This window comes from Phacochoerus africanus, chromosome 15, assembly GCF_016906955.1.
Source record: "Phacochoerus africanus isolate WHEZ1 chromosome 15, ROS_Pafr_v1, whole genome shotgun sequence".
Classification (NCBI taxonomy): Eukaryota; Metazoa; Chordata; class Mammalia; order Artiodactyla; family Suidae; genus Phacochoerus; species Phacochoerus africanus.
The window spans coordinates 50,048,891-50,067,469 of record NC_062558.1 but is presented as its reverse complement, the minus strand read 5'-3'; the positions used below and the strand labels follow the sequence as shown (position 1 = coordinate 50,067,469).

The following is an 18,579-nucleotide window of genomic DNA, read 5'->3' as shown; positions in this document are numbered from 1 at the left end:
AGTAAACTGGAATCTGGGGGCGGGGCGGGTGGGTGGGTCGAATCTCGGGACCAATAAGCAGGCCCCACAGTTGAGCACGTGGCGGTTGTTGTGGTGCCTCCCGCGGCGGAGCGGGAGAATGAGTGGCCAATGAGGAACTTGTCGCTTCGCGGCAAACTAAGGGAGGACCAATAGTGAGGACCCACGGGGGGCCTCCATGGGGGCGGGGTTAAGATTACTCCTTTGTCGGTAACCAGACAACTTCTCCAGACTGAAGGGGCGGGGCCGCGCGGGGCGGAGTGATGCGAAACCCGGAGTTTGGCCGCCCTGCGCGGTAGGCCCACCCGGACTGGCGCGCGATGTGGGCGGTCTTCCTTCAGAGAATCAGAGCAGCAAAGGAGGTGCATGGCAGCTTGTCCAAAACTCCTGCACGTCCAGGCCCGGCTGAACCTGCCCGCTCCATGAGAAGCCAAACGAGGGCCTCTGGCAGAGGGTCCGGGTTGGGGACTTGCAACTGCAGTAGGACAAGGGTGCCGAGGCAGGCTGGCGCAAGTTGGCGAGAAAGAGAGGGCCTTGTTATTTTGGTGGAAAAGAGACACTCCATTTATTCATTCTAATGAATAAAGTCAATCATTTATTGAACACCAGCTGCCAGGCATTGTTCTGGATGCTGGAAAAAGTGGCCAACAGATGCTCTCCCTCCTGGTGTAGCCAAGAAGACAGGCACCCAAGAGCTTACGCTAAATAAGAGCCAGTGTTTGCCGGGCAGGGTGCTGATGGAAACAACAGCCAAGTGGAGGCTAGAGCGTTGGATAGTGGGCCCCATGCTACATGAAGTGATCTGGAAAACTCTGTGAAGAGGTGATACTTGTCACTATAAGAAGATCCTTGGGGAGTTCCTGTCCTGAGGCAGCGGAAATGAATCCGACTAGGAACCATGAAGTTGCAGGTTTGATCTCTGGCCTCAGTGGGTTAAGGGTCTGGCGTTGCTGTGAGCTGTGGTGTAGATCTTAGATGCAGCTCGGATCCTGCGTTGCTGTGGCTGTGGTGTAGGCCGGCAGCTGTAGCTCTGATTGGACCCCTAGCCTGGGAACTTCCATATGCCGCGAGTGTGGCCCTAAAAACAAAAAAAAGAAGCAGTTCTTTGGGAGTTCCTGCTGTGGTGCACATCTTGGGAGTGATGAGACTCAGGTTCGATCCCAGGCTGGGCACAGTGAGTGGGTTAAGTATCCAGCGTTGCCACAGCTGCTGCATAGGTTGCAACTGTGGCTCAGATCTGATCCCTAGCCTTGGAACCCCATATACTGCAGGGCCCGCAAAAAGAAAGGGAAAAACAAAAAAAAGAGGAGAAGAAGAAAAGAAGATCCTTGTGGCTGCTGGGAGGGCAGCCTGCCAGAGGAATCAGTGAGGAGGGGGAGGATGCAGGGAATACTGGAGGCATAGGCAGGGTGGAGCCTGGGGGGCCAGAAGTGGCAGGATGTGGGTTAGCCACAGGGTTGATGATCCCATTGGAGCTGAGCCTGGCAGAGCAGATCCCATCCTGGTGGAGGTGCAGCTGTGGGGCAGGGGCCAGGCCTCGGACACAGGCACGGGCAACTGCACCTACCAGGCTTGAAGGAGCCAGCAAGGGGGTCGGGTGTCTTGTCCTTGGGGAGGGGGAGGCATTCCTGCCTCCAGACCCTCAGTACAGGCACTGGCTGGCCCTCCACTTAGGGCTGGGCTGGGGCTAATGGGGAGGGGCTGTCATTGTGAGAGGGGTGCCTTTCTCTCCCCTTCCATGGGGCTGATAAGACAGGAGCCCGGTTTGCAGGTAGAGAAGCACATTCCTTGGAGGCTGGGAGCCCAGGGTGGGGGTGAAATGTGCAGGGAGCAGCGGCTGGGTCCCATGCACATGTCCCTTCTCAGGGCCGAGGGGTGTCATCAGTTAGGGACTGAGACCCAGCAGGACTGGGCCTTCATTACCAGGTCCTGGAGGCACCAGTTTCACTGTTCCAACCCCAGCCACCTCCAAGTACTTATGAAGTGAAGCCCTGGGCTTTGCATGTCCCAGAGGCCTAGGTGACCTGGGCAGGTAGTGTGCTGGACTGTCACAGCTACTTAGCCATCTGTCCTGAGCAGCACAGCTGCAGACCTGCCGTTCAGGCCGCTTTGCCTCTCCTGGGCTGAGGACCTTGGCAGGAGGGGGACCTGTGGTCCCTTGGCAAGGTGATGATGAGTCTGCTTCCCAGGCCACCTCACTGGCCTCGGGACCCTGCCTGCTGCAGAACAAGGAGCCCAGGGATCCTGGGTCTAGGAACACCCAGGGGACCCTGACTCCTCCCTCTATCCAGGCTCTCCCAGGGCCCATAGGCAAAACAGCACCCACCCACTGAGCTGGCTTTCTTCTTCACTGCCTCCCACACCACGAGAGACTCTCAGGAGCCCCCAGTGACAACCCCAAAACCTGACAGGCCTAGTGGTGAGGACTGGACAGTCTTGCCTCTTCAGCATGGGTTCAATCCCTGGTCTGGGAACTGAGATTCCCACATTAAGCCGCTGCAGATCTCAGCCGAAAAAACAACAACAACAAAACAAAACAAAACAAAAAACAAAAAGTGGAGAGGGAGGGAGGGTGGTGGAAATGCCCCCTACCCCAGGAAGCCCTTCCTGAAGGGACCAGAACCCACCTACCTTCTGTTAGGACTCTATTAGGGCCCCATACCCTCAGTTTAAAATGTATTTTATTTTGAAGGCAGCATGTGCGTGTGGAAACAAAGGGGAAGAAGCAGAAATAAGATGAGAAACAAGACGACTGCTGGAGGTGGACCTGGTGCCCCCCCCCATCTCCTGGCTCATGGACCCCATAACTGTGGTGGGTGGGCCTCACTGCAGCTTCAGCCACCCCACCCCCAGCAGCTGTGTCCCCGGTGGCTCTTCCTGTCTAGGTCGTAGGGTATTTTTAGCACTGAATCCGGAACTCACTTGGCAGCAGCTGCTCATGGCCAGAGCACAAGAACAACAAACTGTCCAGGTGGGCCATGCGGACCTGCCCTGCAGCAGGAGTGACCTGGGCCTGGCCGTCTGAGTCTTGTAACAGAATCCACCTTCCAGGGCTTTTCAGCAATCTGGGCAGGATGGGGAGGGAGGAGGTAGGCAGCGTAGAGGATAGGTAGGCATTACCCGGGCCCGACAGGAGAACAGCTGGTGCAAAGGTCCTGAGGCGTCACAGGGCTGAGGGTGGGGGCAGAGGCAGGAAGAGGAGCTGCATGTGATGAGAGGAGGCTGAGCGGGGCCTACAGGTTGTGGTCTCCCTCCCAAGGGCAGTGGGCAACTGCAGGAGTTGTCAGCATGATGGGGGGTGAGCCTCAGAAGGTGGCTCTTTGGAGGAAGAAGGGGCCAAGAGAAAAGGCAGCGATCAGAGGGGAGGATGGCCATGGCCTGCAGTAGCAGGCACCTGACAGAGAGGGAGTGGATGGGTCAAGGAAACAGATGGCACTAACCTCAGTGAGAGCTTAGGGGGGCTGAGCTGTTGGGGAGGGCCAGGTTTGAGAAGGAAGCCCCCTGATGGTTTGGGACAGGCCTAGTTAGGGGGCTGGGGGACAGGACCCCCCCGGGAAGCCTTCCAAGTCCCTTGCCTTGGCCCTTCTTCAGCTGTGGTTTGGACACAAAAGCTCTCTGCCGCCTCTGCGCTCCTTTGATGTCTCTGACTCTGCCCCCTGGACGCTCCCCTGCTGAGCCACTGGAGCGTGGGGCTCCCCACCTTACCCTCAGTAGCTGGATAAGGTGGTCTTTCCCCAGCCCCCACTGCCAGGCCAGCCTGACCCTCAATGCCCAGCTGTCATGACCGTCAGCAATCACCCCTCAGTCCCACTTCCTGCTATGGCCACCTCGGGGCGTCAGAGCTGCCTCCCAGAGCCCCAGAGCAGCTGGCAGATGGCCCCCTCCTCCGCCCCAGTTATTTTCAGGATCAGTGTGGCTGTGGGGCTGTGTTTTGGAAGAAGATCATGTGCTTGGCTGAGTCAGCCAAATGGCAGGGCCGGGGCTTCGTGTTCAGGTGACAGGAGCTTGGCCATGCAGTGAAAGGACTGCAGCCCCACATGGGTCTCCTGCCTGTCTGGGCACTGGGGATGCTCAAAGGAGCCAGTCCCTGTGACCCCTGGGTGCCCTGTGGAGCCTGAGGCCACTGGGTCTTCCTATTTGTTGCCTGCTAGCCAGATCATCAGGCAGTTGTGGTCTGTCACCTGGCAGGGACCTGGAAGGACAGGGGCCACCACTCCGGGAGCCCGCTCCCAGGACCAGTGACTCAGCACTCAGAGCAGACAGATGGAGAGGCTTGGAGAGGCCCGGGGCTCACCCACCTCCCACCTGGCTGGCACCACCCACACCCCTGCCAAGCAGCCCAGGCCCTGCTCACACTGGGACAAGAACCCTGTGTCCTGTCCTCCCCACAAAGACACCCCCACAAGCCCTTCCTCCGCATTTTGCTCAACTTCCCTCAGCCTGTATGAGGTGTTAGGGCCTCTTTAAGAAGCAAATGCAAAATTACAAATCCACGATTAGGTACGAAAGTGAATATTTGCTTAGAATGAGGAAGCAAACAAAATAAGCGACAAGTAAAAGCTAATAAATAACACACATTTCAAATCCAGAAAAAATCCCCTCCTTGGTCAGAGGCTTGAGGCTAGATGGCCCGAGGTGTCCAGGTTGGGCAGGGATTGGTAAAAAAGAAGCAGGGTGGGAGTTCCCGTCATGGTGCAGTGGTTAACGAATCTGACTAGGAACCATGAGGTTGCGGGTTCCATCCCTGGCCTTGCTCAGTGGGTTAAGGATCCAGCGTTGCCATGAGCTGTGGTGTAGGTCGCAGATGTGGCTCACATCCCGCGTTGCTGTGGCTCTGGCGTAGACCGGTGGCTACGGCTCCGATTTGACCCCTAGCCTGGGAACCTCCATATGCCGCGAGAGCGGCCCAAGAAATGGTAAAAAAAGACAAAAAAAAAAAGCGGGGTGCATTAACCAGGCCACTGCCTATCCCCTTGGCACAGCTGGGGAAACTGAGCCTGGGGTGTGGGGAGGGCCGGGGAAGGAGCGAGAGTGGGCCTAGGAAAGGATGGGTTGTCTGTTCAGCTCCATCCCAAAGCTGCGCCAGGTGGCCCAGCCACAGGGGTCTGCCTGATTTGGCATCTGCCCCCACCCCCTCCACGGGCCCTCCTGGGAGGGGGCCTCCCCCACCAAGGAATGCAGGACTCAGCACTTCAGACCCCAGTCTAACCACTATCCCCCACCCCCGCCTCCCACCCTTCCCCTCCAGATGTGGGCACAGCTGTATTTTTAGAACAGCTAACCAGGAGGACATTCTTTCCTACTAATTAAGATGGCTTCAAATCTCCTATCCGCAATCAGCCCACTCTTCAGTCCTCAAATATCAAAGGGTAGCTCAGCTGGTTCTTGCTTGGGATTTTCCCTTTCCTTTTTTCTTTCTTTCTTTCTTTTGAATTGTTAAATTGGAAATGTGACCCAGAACTGGAGTGGATGCCAGCTCGGAGGAGGAGAGCAAAGCCTTGCCCTCCACACCCAGCCAGGCTGCAGCTCCCCACATCCACCTACCCAAGGGCAGGGTCTCTCTGGAGATCCTGGGTACCTGCCCTTGGGATGCCCAGCGCAGGGAGGGTCAACAGACATACCTGGGACCCGAGGGCACAGAGCCTGTACAGATGAGCAAATGGAGGCTGGGAGGGAGGAAGTCCCTGTTGGAACTGCTGGGGTCCCATTGGTATCAGCTGCAGCCAGGCCTGTGCCAGCCAGCTTGCTTGGTGTGGCTCACTGCCCACTCTGGCAGCCTAGTGCTGAAGGTCAGCTGGCCTCCTGAACTCCACCCAGTGCACCCTGGACGCGCCTGGTGTGAAGCAGAGATGCCAGTCCAAGTGGGAGGAACAGGGAAGGTGGCAAGGAGGAGGGGCCTCTGAGTGGTCTTGAAGAAGCAGCCGCCCCACTCCCCAGCTCTTCCTGGAACCCACAGCTGATAGACGGGGAAACCAGGGAAACCGATGTCAGAGAGGAGAAAGTCGGGTCAAAGCGGCTTAGAGTCTGTGGGGTGGTCACGTGCAGGTACCAGATGATCTCACCCGTGATGGACAGCCTGCTGATGGACCGAGCCCTGCAGGAGAGACCAGGGGTCAAGGGGTCCAGCCTGAGCCCTGGCTCCACGGGTTAGGCGCCTGCCCAGACCCCTGTCCCATCCCTCATGGAGCAGAGAGGGGAGGAACCTAGGGAGGCAGAGGGAGGGTGGGCTGGGTGTCAGCGCTCTTGCGCAAGGCCCTGGCCCACCTGGCTGGGTACTCAGGACAGAGGAAGCGAAATCACTCGGGGCTCGGGGAACAGGGAGCTCCCAGCGGCCGAGGAGGCAGCTCTCCCCTGGATGCTCCGTACCTGGAGTGGCCCTGGCTCAGGCTCTTTGTTACCCGGCCACCGCGGAGCCCCGGGAATGTCCAGAGACCCGCCGCGTCTACTCGCGCAGTCTGGGCTTTGTCGCCCTCTTGCGGCCAAAGCACATTTCTAGGGAGGCGGCGGGGGCGGCCAGGGCTGGCTGAAGGATCCCCTGGGGGTCTGGAAGCCAAACCCTGGCTGCGACCCCGGGCTCAGGCAACCGTGGAGACATCTTCTGGCCGCGGTTTCGGGTCGACGAGGCAGCTCCGCCGCCTGTGCGGGAGTGCGAGCAGCCCTCGGCTCGGTGGGTCGCGTGGACTGGATGGAGCCTTCCAGCCAGCATCCGCGCCGGGGATCCTCAGTTTCCTCGTCTGCAGTGAGATATCCCAGCGTGCAGGAGGGACGGTGGGGCGTGACTCCCACATCGAGGGAAGGGTGTCACCGCCCACACTGGCCATCGGCCCGCAGGTCCTGAGCACTGGTGGCCGTGGGCAGACCACCTCTCCTCCCCTTTCTCCACCTCCACCCCCGGCAAACCGAGACTGGGTGGGAATCCACGCGGGAAGCGGGAGGAGGAGTTAGGGGATTCTCTCCATGCTCCCCGACTCCGCGTGGTTTGGCGGCTCCATCCCGCCGGGTCTGCGCGGGACTTGGAGACCCGACAGCCCAGCCCCGACTTCCAGCGGGACGGTAGGGGTGCTGTGGAATCTTAGGGGCTGAAGCCACCCACGTGTGGATTGTTGAGATTAGCCTTCAACACTGGGCAGCCACAAACATTCACGACCTTGACTTTCACATACTCAAGGTTAAACTCCGAGTTACTGTTTGCTGAGGAGAAACTTCAAGCTTCCTTGTTTAAGGATAATAATTAACGGCTGGGAGCCCACGCACTGAGGGGCTGACTTCAGCGAGGTGTCTGGGCAGCATTTCAGAAAGAACCAAGGCGGGTGGGTGGGGAGCAACTGGTTGTTAATCACAGCAGTGATCATGTCAGTAGATGCAAAAAGGCATGCAATTCGCAACTGCTAATATTTTGTTTACTGTACTTTTCCTTAAAAAATGCATGCTTTAAAAGAAAATTTTAAAACTTTTAAAAGTTCAGAGCAGCGGAAATAAAACAAAAACCAAGCATGAGCAATAAAGATAGTGCGGTATCCTTTCTGGTGTATGTGCTGTCACAGTCTGCCCGGATGACTTCCTACTTTCAGGTGTATGTTTCTATGACAACGTATAGCATCTTTGGCAAGTCTGATTTCGTTTTGGCCTTAATCCAACTCCTGGATTCACACAGGACCTGAGAAATAAAAGATTAATCCGAACCCCGTGGTTCCACACCTCGCAGGGTCCACTGGGACGGACGCATCTTGGCGCACAGGCCGGCCAGCCTCTCACGCTGTAGATCCCCGGGCTGCAACGCGAGACTGGTTCTCTGGTCGGCTTTCCAAGTCACAGGCTCTGCCAGGACGGACAGATGAGAGGCCTCCAGAGACTGGTGGGTCTGCCTTTCGTCCTCCTTAGTCCTGCCCCTCCTCAGGGTAAAGGGTGGACTGGACTGGACTGGAGGGGAGCGGGGATGTCTGTGCAGAATCCAGAGCGCGGCCCTCAGAGTTGCCTGGGGATGGGGACCTCCCAAGGACGGGGACCTCCCAGGGATAGAGGCGTCCCTGGCCTTGGCGGCTCTGGCAGGGGCGCCAGATGGGGGTGAGAGGAGGTCGGGCAGAGGGGCCTGAAAGGGCTGCGGTGGAGGTCCGGGGGTGGGCAGAGGGTGCGGCCGGGACAGGCAGAGTCACTCCAGGGGCGGGAGGGGGGAGGGGACGAGGGGCCAGGTCCAGGATTTCTGGCGAGTCTGGAGCGCGCCGATCAGAGCGGTCGGCCGAGACCTAGGGGGCAAAGGCAGGGGGGGTTGGCCGGGGTGACCTCAGACCTGAGTTCCCTTTCGGTCTGCAGATGTGGGCCCCAGGCTCCGCCGACTAAGGATTCAGTGGCTTTTCAGCCTCAGAGCAACGGAAAGGGAGGGATGGAGGATGAACAGGCACAGTTGTTACATCCTCGGACCCAGGCGACCGGCCTCCCCTGGGGAGTGGGGCACCGCCCTCAATACCCGGTGCGCCTGCGCAGGTGTCTCGGCCTCAGTCACTGGACGAGGTACGCTCCGCGCAGCCTTCCACTCTCCGGATTTCCTTCACTAGCCACTGCACTTGCGCGAACGCCTCTGCCGCCAGAGAGGTTTGCGCCGCTCAAGTGCCCAGCGCGCATGCGCCCCGCCGTGGACTTGGCACGGCTTTTCGTGAAGGTCAGAATTCCGAGACCCGCCGGCACAGACTCCTCTGATGGGGGACTGCGGACCGGCGTGCACTCTGGAAGGCTCAACGAAGGCGTCCAGTGTACAGAAGTATCTGGTGCTTGTTTGCACAGTGGAGCTAGGTGCTGGGCCCAGACGAGCAGGAGCAGACGTTCACCCGCAGGGATGGGCTGGAGCCAGTGCAAGGTTGCGTGGGGTCGCAGTGTGCCGGGCCCCTGAAAGGACCACGTCCCGGGCTAACATCCCTGGCTATGTCTGTGCCCTTGGGTCCTCGTGCAGGCCGGAGACGCCCCCAGAAGCAGCAGCCCCTGGTCACTGCAGTCCTGGCCGCTGCATCCGGTCCTGGGTCTGTTTTCCACCTTCACTTCTCTCCCAAACCTTCATCTCCTCCAGGCTCCCTGTAAACTCCGTCCTCAGGTCCTGCATCCCCAAGGGAGCTGGGCAGCGGGAAGAGCACGCCCACACCGCCCACCCACCGCCCCACCCCTGGGTTCCCCCGCCCTGCGCCAACCTGCTTTGATTTCCCTCAGATAACCTGCTTGGCGTGTGTTCCCTGACCACACTCTCCAAGCACTCCCTCACCTTTCCTTGCTCTGTGTCCGTCGCACCAGCTGACATACCTTATTGTTTTTGTTACTGCTTGTTTTACACCGGCTGAAAAGAAAGTTCCATGATGTTACAGGATTTCGTCGCTTTTGTTCACTGCTGTATCCCCAGCAGTTAGAACAGTAGACTTATTGCCCATGGTAGGGAGGCAAGAAATCTTTATTCACTGAATTAATAATCACCGCCATAGCTAGTGTCTGAATGTTTTTCATGACCAGTCATGGGACTAGGCAGTTTCCATGCAGGATCTCATGGAATTAAGTAATTTTTTTTTTTTTTTTTTTTTGCTGTATAGGGTCACACCCTCGGCATATGGAAGTGCCCAGGCTAGGGGTCAAATCGGAGCTACAGCTACCGGCCTACACCACAGCCGCAGCAACTCAGGATCCGAGTCATGTCTGTGACCTACACCACAGCTCAGGGCAATGCCAGATCCTTAACCCACTGAGTGAGGCCAGGGATGGAATCTGCATCCTCATGGATACCAGTCGGATTTGTTTCTGCTGCGCCACAACAGGAACTCCGGAATTAATTTCTGCTGTCCTGGAGACCTGCTCAGTTCTCATGAGGCACTGCATGACTTGCTGCTTGGTAAGATCTGCTATCCTAGTGGAACTTTCACCTCCGTGCCCCATGCAAGGAGCTTCCATGTGACTCCAGTGAGACAGGACTTCTGGGTTCTCAGCTGGCTTCCCTTGTGGCTTCAGACTTGGGAGGAAGTTACCTAGACCTTGTAGAAACTGTGGGCAGCCAGGGTACCTGTCATGGACCTGCTTCCAGATGGTGGCAATACCTTTGTCAAGATCCTGTCCTTGGAGCCTCTTCCTCTGCCCCCCACTGCAGCCCAGTTCCTCACCCTTCTATGAAAAGCAGGTCTTTTCCCAGCAATCTACCTTCCCCACCCTGGCTGGGTCAGGCACTTGGTATTTGATCAATGAATAAACAAGTAGTCCTCAGGTTTTGGAAATTCTTTAGAAAGCCCTTAGCCAAACATCCTTCTGCCATGAAACTTGTATTTAAGTATATAAAGAATAACAAATAGGACACAGGACTTTATATTTGCAGAACAATTTGCCAGAACAAAAATAGTCATATAGATTTGCTGAGAAAAGATCAACAATTTGATTTTTGTATAGTAACCACTTTGTGAATGTCTAGGAAAATACCCAAGGGAAGCAGTTCATTGCTGTCAGCTGCTCTTTGGGAGAGCAGAGAACTTTCAGTGTATACTAACTTTTCAAAAATTTAATGATCATGTTATTTTATAATTAAAAATTATAAGAGGAGGAGTTCCCGTCGTGGTGCAGTGGTTAACGAATCCGACTAGGAACCATGAGGTTGCGGGTTCGGTCCCTGCCCTTGCTCAGTGGGTTAACGATCCCGCGTTGCTGTGGCTCTGGCGTAGGCCGGTGGCCACAGCTCCGATTGGACCCCTAGCCTGGGAACCTCCATATGCCTCGGGAGCGGCCCAAAAAATAGCAACAACAACAACAACAACAACAACAAAAAAAAGACAAAAAAAAATTATAAGAGGGAAGGAATTCCCATCATGGCGTGATGGAAACGAATCTGACTAGGAGCCGTGAGGTCGCGGGTTCAATCCCTGGCCTTGCTCAGTGGGTTAAGGATCCAGCGTTGTCATGAGCTGTGGTGTAGGTTGCAGACATGGCTCAGATCTGGCATGGCTGTGGCTGTGGCGTAGGTCGGGGGCTACAGCTCCAATTAGACCCCTAGCCAAACCCTGAAGTTTCCTGGTGGCTCAATGGGTTAAGGATCCAGCATTGTCCCTGCTGTGGTGAAGGTCACTGCTGTGGCAGGAGTTCAGTTCCTGGCCCAGGAACTTGCTCAGACTGTGGTGTGAAAGAAAAAAATAAAAAACAAAAACACTTGACGGGGTATCAGGGCGCTGAGTCCTCATGGCTGGGTGCCTTGGGGAGTCCTCCCTCCATGTCTAAGGGTGCTACACAAGGATGAAAAGCTGCCCTTTTCACGTGTGTGTGGTACACACGTACCTTGGCTGTCCCCCCACCTAGAGGTAGCCATTATCTGCAGGGCCAGTGAGAAGATGGGGGAAGAAGGGCAGAACCAGCACTGGGACCCAGGCTGTTCTCTGCTGCTGCGTATGCCTTCCTGGTCCAGACTGGTAGGGAACTGAGGGAAGCCCAGCCATTCTGTTAGAAGGAGCTTCACAGGGGCAAGGCATGGGGGCTCAGGGTCTCCTGTCCTGCCAGAGGCATAGCTTCACTGCCCTGAGGCCCCAGCTCAGGGTGTTGTTGCTGAAGCCACAGCAGGCATGCCGAGGAGCAGCTCAGCAAGGAGGGCTGGGAATGGCTGTCCATCTCAGGCAAATCCTGTGGGGCTGGGGATGGACTGAGGGGCAGCTGGATCCCGGACTCAGAGCAGAAGGCTGGGGTGCCTCAGCCATGGGACCTAGATAACACCTCTCCTCTCTGTCTCAGTTTCTTCATCTGCAAAGTGGAGACATTATTGCCCAATTCAGACATATTACAATGCTGTGATTGGTGGGGTCCAGCCCCGGGAGGGCTGTGGAGGCTGTAATCGGTCCTTCTGTCCTCTCCTCTCTCCACAGGTTCAGGGTAGGATCCTGCTCCTGACCATCTGTGCAGCTGGCATTGGTGGGACTTTTCAATTTGGCTACAACCTCTCTATCATCAATGCCCCAACCTTGGTATGTACCCTCTGTGCCCACCATCACCATCCCAGTGGGTGCTGGGCGAGGGCCAATAGCTGCCCGCTTTGGATCTTCAGGCCAGCATCCACTTGGTGGCACTTTTGGGGTCTGAGCTGGCTGCATTTGTATATCTGTATTTTCAACCGGCATGTGAGTGTCCACTTCAGTGCAAACTCAAAGGCTGGAGGGGATCTACCTGCAGCAGGACACTCGCAGGCCTTGCTTCCCATGGGCTACGACTTGCTCCTGCAAATGGGACCTTCTTGGCCTCAGAGACTCCTTCCCCCTTGAATGGTCAGCCTTGAGAATTTCCATCCAAGGTCAGGGGAGGTTGGCCCTGGTCCCAGCTCCCTGGGAACAGGTCCTTCCTCCAGAGGGCCCTGGCAGACACCAAGCTAACAGCCATTACCCTGAACTGGCCCGGGCTGGAGAGAGCTGCCCCACACTTCCACGCACTGACCCTCACGTCCCGTTGGAGGGCCTAAGACCAGCCAGACACTGACCTTGATGACATGATGAATTCTCTGACCATGGGGAGTCTATCTGGGTCTCCCCCCAGCGTAGTCATTCCTAACCACACAGGCCTGTCCACAGACCTGGAGCAGCGGCTCCGGGGGGGTGGGGCTCTGGGGTGTCTGGACGACCTGGCTACAGTCCTGACCTGTGGCTGAGGCCGTGGGCAAGTCATTTCACTTCTCTGGGCCTAATTCCCAGTCTTCACAACAAATACAGAATGTGTATCTAACAGACACTTCAGGGGGCTTGTCACCATCCCAAAGAAATACATGACATGCTCCAGAAAAGTCACTTGGTCTTGATACCACAAAGGACGGTTTGCAAAGGCCACAAGGACACACAGGCCAGGGGGGTGCAGTAATGCAGCTTTAGTGCTGCCCCGACCCCCAGAGGGATAAGCGGAACCTTGAGAGGAGCAGCAACCTTTGGTCAAGCATTGTGGCCAGCCTGAGGTACCTCCCCGGGGAGAGAGCCTTGGGAACAGACCCCTCTCCTGCCTCCTCTGAGGCCCCGCTGGTGCTCATCAATGGCCAAGTCCATCAGAAAGCTGGTCAGCAAGGGAGCCTGCTCATGTGGCCCATGCAGGTGAAGCCCAGGCCAGAAGCAGAGGGGACAGGGCTGATAGTGGACTCAGGGGCGCATAGAGACTGGCCAGCTCTGAGCTCCAGGAGACGCTGTGTCTGAAAGAGCTGGCTCAAAAACAAAAAAAAAGTAAATAAATAAATAAATAGGAGTTCCCATGGTGGCGCAGCGGAAACAAAACGACTAGGAACCATGAGGTTGCGGGTTCCATCCCTGGCCTCGCTCCGTGCATTGAGGACAAAAAAAGACAATACATAAGTAAATAATAAATAAAAACAAAGGAAAAAGAAAAAAAATTGAGGGGCGCAGGATTTGGGGAGAGCACTGGTCTGGGAGGGGGACCCTGCCCCGGGCACTGACTGGCCTCTTCATCCACAGCACATTCAGGAATTCACCAATGAGACGTGGCAGATGCGAACCGGCCAGCCACTGCCCGATCACCTGGTGCTGCTGGTGTGGTCCCTCATCATATCTCTGTATCCCCTGGGGGGCCTCCTTGGAGCGCTGCTTGCTGGGCCCCTGGCCATCAAGCTGGGAAGGTGAGTGCTTCCCATGCATCCCGAATGCCCTTCAATGAGGGGCACTCCTGTCAACAGGCTGAGGGCTCTGGGCAGGAGGCCCAGCAGGCCCCGGTCCTGGGCAGCATGTCACTGGCCTCCCATTCTGCCTGCAGTGTCGCCCTGAGACCCAGGCTTCCCAGGGGATGTGATGGAGGAAAGGGTCTCAAGTTGGGAGGGGACCCACGGCTGCCAGCATGTGCTGTTACTGTGAGCAAGTGTTTGCTCCCGGATTTCCCCCTTTACGTCCAACTGACATGGTTCTTGGGTGGCAAACAAGAGAGACAGGCTGGCTGAATGGGGACTGGAGCTGCCCACAGGGTGAAAGGACGTGCTCTTGGAAGGCAGGCCTGGGGATGGCAGGGTCCAAGGCTGCAGAGCCTGGGCTTTCCTCCCAGGAGGGTGGCTTCAGCTCCAACCATGCTCCAACTCCAGCATCTGCCTTCAAGCTGAGAATCCAGGAAGGCGGGTTGTTCTTGGCCCATCTTGGGTGGAGCGCCTGCACCTGTGAGACAGCGGGAGCGAGTCAAGGCCAAGCAGAAAAACAAGCGGCTCCCCCTGCCCCCCCTGGGGGGGGGCTGGCCCCCAGCACACATGGACACCTTTATCCCATATATTCAGCTCTGCAGGGGCCCTCCGTTCCCTGCCACCAGACAACCAGGGCACCGTCTCTGCACAGCCACCGGGGCCAATGCAGTGGAGCTGTGTTTCTCCTGAGGGCAGGGGGTTTCCATGCATGGACCATCCTGCCACCACTGTAGTTGACCTCTTGATGGTCGGCAGCCTCCACACTTCATGGTAAACTGAACTGCCCTCAAGACACCTCTCGGGCAGAGGAGAGGAGGAGGAGCAGCGAAGAGAGCAATCAAGGGAAAAGCAACTGGTGGGTGAATGCAGTTTAAGTCATACGACCCAGAGCCTGGAAGCATAGGCAGAGGGCTTGCTCCTTGGTTTTGGTGCCGGTCACACCATTGCCTGCCTTGGGGACGTCTGTCCCCCGGTTCTCCGTTCTTGTCTTGGTTCAGCAGTTCCAAGGGCGGAGGCTGTTTACCTAGGATCTTCATGCTTGGGTAGGCTTGGGAGTCCTGATGGTATGGGTCCCTCTGCCGGTCAGCCGACCTCTCTAAGGCCATCTGCTTCTGGGCGATGGGGTTCCTAACTCAGTCCTGAGTTCCATAGGCACCTGCTCATCACGATCCCCTTGTTGGATGCAAAATTTCACAAATAGCATATTGTGTATTAAATAGGAGTGTCTGTTAGGATGTGTTGAGGAAAATAATCAACAAAAGAATAAAAAAGAGGGATTTCCCTGGTGGCCTAGTGGTTAAAGGTCTGGTGTTGGTGGTTCCGTGGCTCAGGTCCCTACTGTGGTTAGTGTTCAAACCCTGGCTGGGGAGTTTCTGTATGCCATGCCAAAAAAAAAAAAAAAAAAAAGAACAGAAAACAGTTTTATTCAAGCCAAACTGAGGTCTAGCCCAGAAGCCTGTGTCCCAGATGACCCTGTGAAACTTCTCCAGAAAAGCTGGATTTTCATTGCAGTTTTATGTCTTGTCAGAAAAAAATGACATTACGCAAGTCAGGGTTACATGTCTTCAAGGTTTCCGAAAGAGAAAAAGAACAGATCAGCACGTACACAGCAAGGCAGTTTGGCCTTGGTACCAGGGAAGGGAGTCTTATCATCAGAGGAGGAACAAAACTGGCATCTCTGGAAGAGAGGCATTTTTTTATTTAAAAAAGTTTTGGTGGGGAGTTTCCTTCGTGGCTCAGCCGTTAATGAACGCAACTAGGATCCACGAGGATGCAGGTTTGAATCCTGGCCTTGTTCAGTGGGTTAAGGATCTGGCATTGCAGGGAGCTGTGGTGTAAGTCACAGACATGGCTCACACCTCGCAATGCTGTGGCTGTGGTGTAGGCTGGCAGCTGCAGCTCCAATTCGACCCCTAGCCTGGGAACTTCTATATGCTGCAGTTACAGCCCTAAAAAGCAAAAAAAAAATTTTTTTGGCTGTGCCTGTGGCATGCAGAATTCCCCTGGTCAGCGATCAAACCTACACCACAGCTGCAGCCCAAGCCATTGCAGTGACAATGCTGGATCCTTAACCCACTGAGCCACTAGGGAACTCCCAAGCTTTATTTTTAACATGGACATCTTTGCTTCTGGTCAGGGTGCCCCTTTCTTCAATAATTAAAGCAGATGTACAGTGTATGTTTGATGGGCCACAAACAGGTTATTTTAGTTAGCATAAAATTCAAGTTAACTCATATATAAGCCAGAATGACTTCCCTAGATCTCAACATGTGAACATTTCTCTTATCAGATGTCTTCTACTTCAAGTAGTGGAAAACCAGGGCTCTGTTGCCTAAGACAATTGCCCAACATCCCAGTCTGGTGTTTATTATCCACCAGGGCCTGGTGACAAGCCAGGAGTTATTTCTGATTAAGGGGATAGTAATGGCTTTACTCGGAAGCCCTCAGTCTTCATCACATCAGGATTCTCCTTGTAGGCGGCACCACTGGCCCTTTGAGCACTGCAGTCTCCTTGGTCTAGAGGGTTGCGGGCAAAGCAACAGACCCACGAGGGAATCCTCCTCTCAAGGCTTCCAGGTTTGCAAGCACTGGTGCAAGTGTCAGAGCAAAACACGCAATGTGGGGCAGGCTGCCCGCAAAGTGGAAAGAGGCTGGCTCAGGTTGGTCATCTGTCTTAGAGCCAGGGGAGCACAGGTGCCCTCAGGCCTCAGGATCTCTGCTGGTGCGGTGGCCTCTACCCTGTTGGGTGTATGTGCTGCTTCCTCTTTTCTAGGCTTTCTTCCAGCTCGAGAGCTTCCGTGTCTTTAAGGGGGTCGGTAAAGCTGCGACACTGGGCAGAAGCTCAGTGCTTCTACTGTTGGCTGTCACTGAAATGCAGCAAAATGTGTTTGTCTGATAAATTGCTACATGGAAGGACCTATGAGGAATCACGTGTATCTTACAGCTGGAGTTGCTGCTGGATCAAGCTTGTCATAACCATCCATTATTCTGTGTCCTCTGGACCAGGGGATTTTGGTCTTTGGCTCAACTTTCACCCATGGGCTGTCGGCTGGAGCAGTGGCCTCCTCCAGGCCATCTTCCTGTCCCTACCTGAGCCGCATGATCCACTGCGAGCTCCCATGGGTAACCCATGTGTTGGCAGTTCTGAACTCAGGGTCAGGAGCCCAGAGCGGCGCTGTGTCGTCTCAGTGGGGCTGCCGACCTCCCCGGGGTGCCTTCCTGGTTGTCAGTCTGTCCCACTGAGCACAGGGATGACCCGCCATCCTGAAGGTTGACTGAGCAGTGACTGTGATGTGTGGGGGCCATGGGAGGGGACTCGACTTGGCTTCTGGGATCCCTTCCCTCACTCTCAGAGGCCCTGCTCACCTTTCTGGGGTTTTACTGAGGCCAAACAATCAGATATTAGACCCTTTGTGTTACAAAGGAGCTGGAGGGACAAAGCCAAAAAATGCACGCTCTGGCATTTCAAGATGGATGTACACAGAAAGGAGAGGAATTCGGGGTTATGTTGAGAGAGAGGAGGATGCCCTTGGGGCACCCCACGAGTGACTCTAGCTATAGGGGCCAACATCACTTCTGATCACGGAGCTTTACCTCCTTGACTGTCCCCCAGGCCTGAAGGTCTGATCAGGGCTGGCTGGAGCTGCAGAGAAGGGTCTCCAGGGGGGTCCCAGGCACTGACCCTGAGCTTGTCTCACTGTGTTCACTTGCCCAAGGAAGAAGTCCCTGCTGGTGAATAACATCTTTGTGGTGGCTGCAGCGACCCTGTTTGGCTTCAGCCGCAGAGCAGGCTCCTTTGAGATGATCATGCTGGGAAGGTTGCTTGTGGGGGTCAGCGCAGGTATGAGGAGGGGGGTCACGGGGGCGGGGGGGCTCCTCCTGCCGCTCTGTTCCTTTCTTCCCCTGTATTCTTCCATGTATCCGCTTTGTTCCCTTTATCCATTTACTTCTTTTTTTTCTTGGCCCCACCCATGGGCTGTGGAAGCTCCTGGGCCAGGGATCAAACCCATGCCAAAGCAGTGACAACGCTGAATCCTTAACTTACTGAGCCACCAGGGAACTCCTCACTCACTTATTCTTTATTCATTGATTTGTCTTCCACTCATGCCCACCATTTTTTTTTTTTTTTTGGCCAAATGCTAAAAGGCTCTATATCACTAGACACTTAAGGTGGATCTGGAAAAATGGAAATGTTGTACAGGGATGGGAGGACAAACATCCCCCGACCTACACTAGCAGAGGTCCTATGTTTGAGCAACATTCTAAGCCTGAGCTTCTTGGCAGTCAAAGTGAAAAGGCACCTCAGACAAGTTATATCTGATCCTCCCCACAGATGCAGGACAGCTGTTAGGGACTCCTTGGGTTCCAGGGCTCTTCATGGGAGGGAACAGTTTTGAGCATATCCACCTAGGTTTTTAGGGGTGCCCACCAACAACCCCCCTTGACTCCCTACTGTTTATACAGCCAGGGGCAGATGTCTTTATTAGTTATCTATTCCTGTGATACGAAGAACTCCAAAATTTAGTGGCTTGATACATGCACCATGTATTAACTCATGGTTTCTAAGGAACAGGAACTGGAAGTGTCTTAGCTGGGTGGTCCTGGCTTGCGGTCTCATGTGAGGCTGTTCTCAGACTGTCAGGCGGGGCTGCAGTCACCTGAGGTTTGACTGGGGCTGCAGGCCCTGCTTCCAAGATGGTGCCCTTTGGTGCTGTTTGCAGAAGGCCCAGGCTCCTCAGCCTGTGGGTCTCCCCATAGGGCTGCTTGAGTGTTCTCACTGGGTGGCGGCCGGCTCCCCCTAGAGGAAGTCATGGGAAAGAGACAGAGCCCACGCATGTGGGCACAAGGAGGAAGGCCTAGTGCTTTTTATGTCTTAATCCCAGAAGTCATACACCATCAGTATGCCACAGTCTATT

The 18,579-nt window shown here is 55.6% G+C and overlaps 1 protein-coding gene across 17 annotated transcripts in view; it reads left to right on the top strand.

The window, feature by feature from the left end:
* The first annotated feature begins 256 nt into the window (after positions 1-256).
* The window catches only part of SLC2A11 (solute carrier family 2 member 11), a 28,049-nt gene continuing 9,726 nt past the window's right edge, over positions 257-18,579 (top strand). For 5 of the 17 annotated variants that reach the window (XR_007132370.1, XR_007132368.1, XR_007132371.1 and 2 more), the window contains exons 1-8: positions 265-928; positions 2,711-2,830; positions 7,724-7,873; positions 8,329-8,526; positions 9,807-9,880; positions 11,880-11,978; positions 13,458-13,618; positions 17,380-17,504. Coding sequence is in view for 13 of the 17 variants with exons in the window: in XM_047761879.1 (XP_047617835.1) it covers positions 898-928; positions 2,711-2,830; positions 7,724-7,873; positions 8,329-8,526; positions 9,807-9,880; positions 11,880-11,978; positions 13,458-13,618; positions 17,380-17,504 (958 nt within the window). In the remaining 4 variants the exon portion in view is untranslated. Of the gene's footprint in view, positions 929-1,730; positions 2,831-7,723; positions 7,874-7,952; positions 8,083-8,328; positions 8,527-8,546; positions 8,870-9,806; positions 9,881-11,879; positions 11,979-13,457; positions 13,619-17,379; positions 17,505-18,579 lie in introns of those variants that run through there. The other 12 variants (XM_047761886.1, XM_047761883.1, XM_047761881.1 and 9 more) reach the window with 12 other exon arrangements.